This window comes from Limulus polyphemus, unplaced genomic scaffold (genome assembly GCF_000517525.1).
Source record: "Limulus polyphemus unplaced genomic scaffold, Limulus_polyphemus-2.1.2 Scaffold4190, whole genome shotgun sequence".
Lineage (NCBI taxonomy): Eukaryota > Metazoa > Arthropoda > Merostomata > Xiphosura > Limulidae > Limulus > Limulus polyphemus.
In genome coordinates, this window is record NW_013669800.1 from 61,066 (window position 1) to 72,077 (window position 11,012).

Here is an 11,012-nt window from a genome sequence, read left to right on the forward strand (position 1 = left end):
CTGTTCAGTAGTAAAGGTGATTCCTCTATGGTACATTACCTACTCTCACATAGCTGAAAAGCAACTTAGCTGTTCAGTAGTAAAGGTGATTCCTCTATGGTACATTACCTACTCTCACATGACTGAAAAACAACTTAGCTGTTCAGTAGTAAAGGTGATTCCTCTATGGTACATTACCTACTCTCACATGAATAGTACTGCCCTCTATATGCAAAATGTTTTTAACATACCACAAAGCTTGAACTCCCACATACCCCATGTTCAACTGTGTCTTGCATGTCTATCATCATGTGACAACCCTCCACCTAGAGGAGTGTGACACACACTCCTGATGCATGTGACTCTCTCTATTTAATTCTACCAAACTATCACTTCCTGTTAGGCAGTGATTGAGTGCAGACATTTTTCAATTGTACACTCTTCATGTGTTCATTTAATTTTTTTATTTATTTTGTAATGTAGTGATTTACTTGATTTATTCATTTACTACACTTAGTTTTCAGTAGTAGTGTGCCACTATAACTTTGTTTATTGATTTTTCAACTTCTTCACAGTTTACGATGAATTCAGAGGTTTGTGTCCCTGAAAATTCTATCCATTTCTTCTACACACAGTTTCTCACTTTCATCTAACTCTTATAGCTCTCCTATGGTACTTGTACAACATACACCTCCTTTCTGAGGCATTCCGCCAATCCCCTGAGGGGGTTGGGGGGATATCTTTTCCCTCCTTATCTCCATATTGGCACGATTTTCCTCTTCAGCCCTATCCCTTCTCAAACATAATTTTATTACTGTTGGGATCTTCTTGGGAAGGATGCTGTTTCATCACAGGTTCATCTACCTTCATGACTTACAGATGGCTCCTTTTCTCTATTGGTTTCTGTTTGGAGATGCTCCAAATCCAGCTCCTCCCACTAGGGATTCAAAATTTTACTGTGTGTGTCTCGACATCAAGTTCATCATAGCCAGTTCCAGTGATTGTCAGGTCTTTTCCTGTCCAGTGGGGGCATATTTGGCCAATATTCTTCCCCTGTGGTGGGTATTCACAACTGGTTCTTGGGTGATCCCAGTTTTCTCAGAAAGACTTTTCATCCATTTCCTTTCCCCACCATCTTTGTCTCCTGTATCAATTTTCTTCCCATTAACTCGGGATCCTGCTACCAGTCTGCATCTGTCTGAGGCTGCGCAGACCCTTCTATCACAGAGATTGATTGAGCCTGTCAGCCAACCTTCTTCAGGGTTTTACTCCAGGCTTTTTTTTTTGGGAACAACAAAGGCCAATTTCTGGTAAGTGTTAAAAGAGAGGTTGAACTAACCAGGTGTCATCAAGCTGAAGTCAAAGTGACTGAAGGAGTTGCATACTATAGTGTCTTGTACCTCTACTTCAGCTGTTTAACTTCTGAGTAGTCGTTATTGTATTTCCAGTCTCAAAGATAGAGTTTGGTAGTACTGTTTACTCCATAGCTTGTGAGTGGTATTTCCAATAACTTTGAGGTTTTATCTTTGTATATAAGATACTTCTTCAACTAGTGTGTCATATCAGGTATGTTGTTATGCAATTAAGTGTTTTATATGCTTGACAGACTGTGTTTTCCCTAATGATTTGATCCTAGAATTTCAACAAGAACCAGCATGTGGTTCTAGGATTTTCACGTTGTCCTTGTGTTAGCTTATTTATAGAAAAAATTATTTTTTCTTCTTTACAAGTAACAGGCTTCTCCTTGCTTCCTCTGGTTCTACCCCATTTCAGTGGAACTGAAGATTGTAATAAAGTTATGGTTTTGTATTTTTACCAAAGTGTGACCATGTTGTTTATTTAAGTGCAAGTAGATGTAATGAAGATGCAATTGTACATAACAGAAGGTGATTGGCTTAGAGATTTTGTGAAAAGAGGGCATGAGACATATGATTACACATGTTACCTTCTCTCACAAAATGTAATTTGCATAAGATTATTGACTGCAAATGGCATGCATTAAATGAAGGAAGAGACATATAAAATACCTATTTCTTGGCATCAACAAGAAGATAAGTATAATTCTCAACTGACGAGTTAACTTTTAAATATTTTTTGCCAGGAAATTTAAAAAATCTAAGAAATTCTGTGATATTAATTATGTATGCTGTGTTAGCATATGTAGGTTTAAGCCTTGTATTAAAAGTCAGTGATAGCACTAACCATCTCTCAATAAGTGTCTGTCAAAAACTTTTCAAATTCTTATTCATTAAAGGATACAGCTTTGTCCTCTACTCTTCATCTAGCTACAACACATTTTATAATTCTGAATATTCATTGAATGTCTTAAAGCAACTTTTACTTGTGTCAGGTAAGATACACCAGTGTATTATCCAAGTTAATAAGTGAACATGGGTGGTATTTTTCCTTTTGTACAGCCTAAATAATTACCTAATATTGTCTAAGGAAACTATATATTTGTTAATTTGAGCAGATTGAAAGAGAAAGACTAAGAACGGAAGAGTTTGCATCACGATCAGCACAGGAACAAAAAGCTCTGAATCGATCACTAAATTATTTAGAAAAAGAAAACCTTGACCTGCAGAAGAAAGTCCAGACCCTTCAGGTACAAATTCTTGCACCAGATGTGTTACGTCTTGTAGTACAAAGTAATACTATATTATGGCTAGTTAAATATAAAATTTAATTGTGTAGATTAGTCCATAAAATTTTGTATAGGTATAGCTATGTCAACTGTAGAATTTTATACACTATTTTGTAAATTGCTTTTAATGAACTGTAGAAGATTGTTCACAATTTAATAAAACTTCTTTTAGTTAGGTGTAATCTCTGCACATGTTGAGCACTATTCAATCTTTTGATAAAAATTCTATTGACCAGAATTCCCACGGTCCTAGAAGTCCTTCAAAAGTTTTTCAGTTTTTCAATGTCATATCCATGCCTGGAAATATTCTGAAAAGTTTTGAAATTTAGATAAGTTGACCCAACAATTTTAATGAAGTTTAAAGAAAGATAAACAGTTTGAAAACATCAGTTATAAATCGAATGGACTGTTGTGCAGTGTATGGACATGCACATTATCATCTGAAATGTTGCACAAGAACATGATCACCATTTTTTAACCAATCTGTTGATATCATGGTATAAGTAGCTGTTGTTGTTTTGTAAATACTATGTTAAACATTCCAAGTTTGGCTATAAAATAATAAAAATACTAATAATTGTAATTAAGAGGTAATAATTTTGCAAAATATATTATGCCTATGACTACTAAGTCCCTACATTGTGGGGACCTAATGTCACTATTGTCATATTTCATTTCAAAAAATAAAATTAATGGTTGAAATGTTTGAAATTTTACAACAATCTTCCTAAAAGTATGTAGTTCTAGAAAAAATAAAATATTAAATTTTGATTTTTTTCTACAATTTCAAATAAAAAATTCATTATTTAATGTAGTTATTTGCACCCAGACTCTGAATAATTCACCTGCATTATCTTACAACTTTCACATTTCATTTTCATAATATCTAGAAACTCCTAAATGAATATAAAATTTTTTTTAAGGTCAATGTTTATAATTTATTTTCCATTTTCTCTACTATATCACTAACTCTAGTTATTCTTATCAACGTACAGTGCAATGAAACGTTTAAACTTAAGAAATAGAAATATGTATTTTCCTTCGTAGAATAGTCTTAAAATATTTTCTTTGGACCATATGCATAATTTAATATCATTACCTTTTCACTAATAGTTTAATTTTAATGTTTTGTTTTCCTTTCCTATTATTTACCATTTATTATTTATGTCAACACACATCAATGGGTACCCACATGAGTTAGAATGGTATGAATGGCTAACTCTTTTTCAACGTGCCTGGTAATTTAAGCCTTGTAGAGTAAGACAGTGTTTTGTATGTTTTGTAAAAAGTATTAAACCTTTCAGATATGAATTTTAAAATACAAATAAAATATAATTAACAAAAAAACCTAAATGCAATTTAACTGTCTATCAAACTAATATCTATAAGGGAAGACAAAATTGTCAAGTGCTAAGTAAACCGATCTTGACAATGGACAAGCAGCAGTTAGCTTATCGTTTCAAAAGTAAGTTTTGGCCCATGTTTCCTTCTAGCTTGGAGAAATTAAATGAGAAGCCTGCTCTTTCTCTTGGTTATAAGAATGCCATTTAAATCTAGAAAAGACTGTTGCTTAGCAACAGATTATTTTGGAATGTAAGTGTGGCACCTATCAGAAAAAAGCAAATTCTTGGAATGACTTAGTCTTTGTAAAATGAAACTGATGTTTAGACTTCGAGCTAGTACTTGTAGAAGCTCATCTAGACTGTCATAGAGGTACTGAGACAAACCTGAACAGAAACATAAGCAAACAAATCTAAGATGTTTCAACTTCACATACATTATGTGACAATAAACTGAAGTTTTACTGTTTGTTTCAGAGGTTTCTTTTGAAATAAAAGAATAATAACTTTGATGATATAAAACTTTGAATTATAACATACTTGATAATGACATGTTCATTAAAGTACATTGATAATAAATTGCTTCAATTAAATTTTGAATGTAACTCAATAACATTTTGTGACATACACAGAAAGGAATTTAAAGAGTGCACCAGTAGTCATAGGGTTATATTCTATAGGGCTTCTAGGCACATATATGTAGACTAGATCATAAATCATTCTTATGAATCAAACACTAATACAATTAATATTAGAAGCTAACATTTCCAATGTTAGTACCTAAGCCTTATATGTTAACTAGATCTAATCTTTAGATCTGGATCTACATTATAATATCGTAAAAACTGTTAAATCGATATGACTATAGGTGCCTAATGAAGTCTGCACAGATAGATATAGGCCTAACATTTAGTGCTTAAGGCCTAATTGGCTAATGCTAGACCTAGGCCTAATTGTTTACGCATGTGGTATAATAAGTAGATTGAAATATACATGTAACAGTTAGATCTAATGTTAACTCTGCAAAGATTAAACAGAAAATGTATTCAACATTAGATATAGAAGTCTATTAGTGCAACTTATTTTCAATGAAATCAGCCAATTTTCCTTTAGTCTATATATATATATATATTTCTAAGTAACAAACATGAAGAAATTTTACTTGGACTTGAAGTCTTTGTTCAGATATAAACCTAATATAAATTGTACCTTTTTCATTAAATCTTTATATATCACTGCTTGCATGTGATTGTCACCATTTGTTAGGCCTAGGTCTAATTGGCGCTGATGTTACATATTATACTCGTATATGCTTATGCCAGTTATTGAAAGAAAGTGATCAATCTTCATCCAGTGTTTGTTGAAGTTATATGAGATGTTATAAATCACACCAAAAAAATGTTTATGTAATCTTTTATTAGGTCTACAGCATAACTAACAAAAATCCATAAGTTTATGATGTATCAAAAATATACCAGGATCTTCATTTTTGGAAAAATCAGGTTTTTGTGCACTAGTATATGTGCAGTACACATGTCATGTTATATAGACAGTAAGTTTATAAATCTATCTGCCTGTGTTTGCATTGCTGCATTAAGACGTGATTAGTGAAAATTTTCCAAAAATACATAAGACTTAATAATGGACTGGTCATCCAGTGCTGCCAAACCAAACATAGGTTATCACACACAATATTATTCTAAAGGCAATTTTACTCATGCTATGCTTAAATCTATTTGCTTGTAGCAAGAAATTCTTTGTGAAATTCTAGGAATCCTATTAAAACAAACATCAGATATTGAAACAATAATAGCAAAGTTATAATTATGCATACTAAATCTGTTTGACAAGCTGTTCTCTGTCATCACAGAACTTGTTCTAAGAATTAATTGCAGATATACATGGATGATCTCAATGTTGATTGGAAATTTACCTGAAACATTATTAACTAAAGCTAATAAACTCAATCCAAAAAAACACCTGTTTCAAGTCAGATCTTGTAGTTTACACACAATTCACAATGCTTTTAGAGATGGTTGTAAAATAACTGACTGAAAATTTGAGGAAACTGACAAATTTCTACTATATTTTCAAAGATTCTTCACCAAAAGCTGATGACTTCAAAAATGAGGCTGGATAATTTGTCCTTCCACCAAAGTTGTGTAAGCACTGATGTCTGGAGAACATCAGCATTGTTGAAAAGTACTTGTCCCTGCTACCTCATCTTAAAACATATGGGTGTGCAAAAGGACCCACTAAAATTAAAGTCATGCAACAGTATTCATGAAACTGTTAACTTCCATCTCTTCATCCCGTAACCACAGTTTTCCTCTTATTTGCTAGAGAGATCCAACCTTCTCTTAAAAAATTCCATGATATTAAACCAATGTTGCCTTTTTTAGCTTCAGATCTCTTTGGTCTTGTCAAGGGTTTGTTGGAAAGAGTTGTCACTTCGGAATGACTGGAAGACATAACTGGACCACAACATGTTTCAAGCCTGGATTTGACAGACAAGAAGATTTTATAGGAACTTTCCAAAATTGATACTGATTTTGTTACAAACAAAGTCCTTAATGATTTAAAGATGACTTCAAAAATTAGTGATAAAGGCTTGCTAGGCTTTAGACTTGAATGCAGGCAGTTCTTCAAAGCTGTTGTTGTGAAAATTATTTAGAAGTATACTTGAACTTATAACTTGGTAAGGAATGTGAGCTACTTGAATCTAGAAATGATGTTGCCAATTGCATCATCCTGTGCTGTTATGTGTTCATCTTGTCTAAACAGTCTGGTAAATGCAGGCAAAGTTGAAGGAAGGGACTGTGACACTATTCTCAGGCAACACATGCTAATCCCCACTCAGGAGGACCGAGATTGTTTTTGGAGGTTTATTCCTCTATATTTGCAAGATTCTATGATAACAGGGCTACCTCTGGATGAATGAGAGTAATACCCTTCCTAAATGGTCTTAAGGAAGGAGAGATTTAAATTTTTTGTTTTGTATTGTTATGGTTTCTTTTCCTGTGTGTTTCTCTTTATCTGAATATATCATTCTTTCCATATTGGTCACAACATAAGTGACTATTTTTCAACATGTGTATGTCACATTAAAATCAAGAAAATACATGTCCTTGGACCAGTACAAAGTGTTAAAATAAGTTAGTAACCAATGGTGGAAACTAGAATCTGTGAATAATCTCCAGGCTTTTTATTTATCTGTTTTTCTAGATTGGCAGAAGAGTGGTATGTTATTTTTCTTTGAGTACATGTATGAAACTTCTGTCAAATACTGTGTACAGCATAGCTGTTTTCAAGTTTGGACATAGTTTGGGTTTTATTTTAGCTCATGATCTGTTTTATTGTGTGGAAACATTCTCATGAAACTGGATGGTCTCTCTCATTCTTAACCATCTTCTGGTTTGAACAAGTTTCAGTTACAAATAGAACTGGAGTTAATTAATCAGTATTGAAATAATAATAATAATAGTGAAAAATAACTTATTTTAATGATAACTATAACATTGTAAAATAAGTGAGTTACTTGCACTGATATGGTCTTGGGTAAGACTGAACTAGCAGATCAGGTTCTAATATCATGGGAGGTTCTTCAGCAGTCAAGGCAAATCCAAGGAGAAAGAAAATGTCAGTTCAAGGAAAAGTTAGGAAAATTGAAATATGACCAGAGAAATGTAATATTTTACCCAGTGATCAGGAATATTTTACAGAATGATTGGTTTATACATTTATATACCAGCTGTGGTCGTTTTCAGATACCAGACATGTTATATACAATATTTATGATATGTATAATTTGTACATTTATAAATATATATATATTTAAATCATCACTGTGGTATATCGGAGAGTGTAGGATAGGTAAGACTAATAACTTATATTGGAAGAAAGGATGGCTATAAGAAGTGATGGTAGGATGTTAAAAGATATTTAATGTTGCATTTTGTTGAGGAAACAATAATTTAAGGTAATGGAGTAGTCAGGGGATTTTATCATAGAACTGGGAGCCCTGTTCTAAGAAACTGTATGGATAAGTCAGACTCAAACAAAAGGAAGAAAGACTGAATGCAGTTGTTTCATTTTGGAACAAAGCATTTTATTTAAAAAACGTAAAAGGATGCTCTTGATTTTACTTTGTAAACTCTCTCACTCACATTTCCAGCATAATGAATGTTGTTTACATTAACAAATAAATGACTTGAGGTATTGTGACATTTCAAACTATTGAGACAACAATCTGGACTGTCCCAAGGAAAGACTATTTGATTTACTTAGAGAAATGTTATTAAGAGCTATTATGTATTGGCTGTTATGGAACTTTAAGTAGATTTGTGTGTGTCTGATTTTTATCTCTAACTGAAAAAAGCTGGTAATAAACTAAGAAAGTATGTAATAAATCAGTAGAAATGTTTTCATAAACTATTCAACTTCTTGGATCTCATTAATAACACAGGCCTGCAAATTTAAACTTCATAAAAGTTGTATTGGTTTTAATAATGGATTGTTCATAATTCCACTACGCAGATTTCAAAAATAATATTTCAGCATGAATGAGGACGCATATTTGTTTGACATCAATGTTCTTCCCTTTTCTTCAGTTTGTTTGGATTTTTGTTAACAAACATAATAATAAAAAATTTTCATTGTGGTAAATGAAATAATAATATGATCTAAATAAGTTTTTTTTCTTCCCGTCTTGTAAAAATTCCTTATATGAGAGAAAAAAATGTTTCTTTTATGTATTGCATCATGACTCTTTGTGAAAAATCTGTACGTGATGGAGAAAAATGGATATCATTTTCAGATTCAACACACAGGAATTATTGTAGAACATTTTAAAATTTGAAGTCAATAAAACTATCACAGGCCTGTGTAATTATTTGATCTGATGATAGGACTGAATTACAAGGTTAGCGAATTTGTTATTGCCCTTTTTTTTCAGTTAAAAGTAATGTAAATTAATTCTATTTTTCATATACTTAGATAAGTCATTTTAATTTTTAATATGCATAGTTCAGCCATGAAAGAAATTTTTAAGATAGAGCAGTCTCAAAAATTATTATACTTGTAATTTACTGTTCATTATAGATTACTACAGTAAATTAAAGTCAATATTAGAAAGAACAGAATGTAATAAATATATTTTTAAGCTCTTTGAAAAAAATCCATTTAGACCCATTTAGCTCAACTTGAACAAAGACACTCTCAACGACTGATAGAGCTTGGTGTTCAACAGAAACAAGAAGAAAGCTTGGAAATGGAAAACTTTAAGATTGCCAAAAAAAAAGCTGAAACCTTATTGGAAAGCCGAGAAAGGAGTCATAAACAGAAAGTGTTAAGCCTTGAGCATGAGGTAAGTGTCAGAATGAAAAAAAGACTCATTAAGGAAGAAGTAAGCATCACCAAGAAATATGTCTCTGGCAAGAATGTCTAATAAGAAAAAAACAGTTACTAATGAAAAACTTCTACTTACCTTAAACTATGGCATTTTCAACCAATTACAAAATTAGTCTTAGGACAACTAATAGATTAGACAATTTAAGATCAAATATTGTATTTCTAAGAGTTGCCATAGATGATACCAATTACCAACAATGTAATGTGAGCATACGGAGGGTTGTGGACGCTATAGTAATACGATTTTGGAATATGCAAATCAGCAAGTCACTTGACAACCACAGCTGATATAAATTCATGGTTTAACGGTATATATATCACAAACTACATTTTGACATTGTTTGGCATTTTATAGGTAATATGATGCCACCAAAAACTGATAATTTTTGAGAAGGGTATGCCACAGACTTCTCCAACACAAAATATTCATACACTCAGATCATAAAGATGTATTAAGATCAGGGATTTATAATTTCCAATATGGGGATATACCTTGTACTTAATAGTTTCCAATAGAAAGGAATATGGATCAACTTGGGGAACCAAGACTATCCAAAAATAGACCAGTAACAACTCATACTCAAGTCATGGTAAACAAAATGCAGCATCTTGAAACGGGTGAAAATTGATAAACATTAAAGTTCAGTGCAGAAACCACTCACATCTCATCACCCCCCACCCAGCAACAGTACTCAAAATAATAAAGAAGGATCTCAGTCTGGAAAAATAACGTATGTCATTTGTACCCAGGTTGCTTCTATGACATATTCACTCACTTGTCTCATACTTTAAAAAGTAAAACCCATGCAACATTTTAAAATTGAATGGTTAGGCTTAAATTTCTTTGACAGTCAACAGGAAGAAAACAAGGATGCAGGTATGTACTATTTTTCTTGTGCATTCTTTACTTATTATTATAAAAATAACTAAAATGTAAGAATTAGAAACTTATTACGTTAGATTGGGTAAGATAATGAAAAACAATAATTATTTAAGAAGTATGTTCACGAGCAACTCATGCATTATATAATTCAACACAGTACTGTGAGCTACATGTTTTTGCTTACGGTTTGATTAACTTATCCACAAGTTTTTACTTTATTAATTTTTCTCCATCAGTTCCATTTTTATGTATCATTTTCATTCTCTTTTGTGGAGTGTTACAAATTGTTTATTTATCTTCTCTCCTTTTTCAATTTTGAAAGTTATGCACTCACAGTTTCAGGTGGTCACAACTCCAAGTGCTGTTACTGCTACAGTGGATTTACCAACCACATCCACCGGGTCAGAACCATGATTCTTGGCCCATGAAGTGATGGTTTTGGTCCACTGGGAGTTGACCATTTTCATGCAACAATCATAACAGACAGATGATTGTCCTATCATTCCTATGCAGGGTTTTAGCAATTGGGAAGAAGTGGATTTGGACAACATTTTTTCCCCTCCTGAATATGCCTCTCACACGTGGTTTTGTGGGACTTTCCTGTCCTCTTTCCCATTTAGTGTAATTGATTAATTAGGTATGTCATGTTCTGTCCTTATCTCCTGTTTCCTATGGTTCTACCCCTACCCTTATCAGGGATGAGCCTTTGGGTCATTATTTAGTGTTTCCTCCTTCCCTTGTTATTGGGGTTTATAAG

General features: G+C 32.5%; 1 protein-coding gene across 1 annotated transcript in view; it reads left to right on the top strand.

Annotated features, from left to right (window-relative positions):
- Nucleotides 1-11,012, top strand: part of LOC106470735 (rootletin-like) — an 88,773-nt gene that overhangs the window by 57,958 nt on the left and 19,803 nt on the right. Inside the window, exons 14-15 of the mRNA XM_022399370.1 lie at nt 2,453-2,584; nt 9,149-9,328. Coding sequence (XP_022255078.1) covers nt 2,453-2,584; nt 9,149-9,328 — 312 coding nt within the window. The remainder of the gene's footprint in view (nt 1-2,452; nt 2,585-9,148; nt 9,329-11,012) is intronic.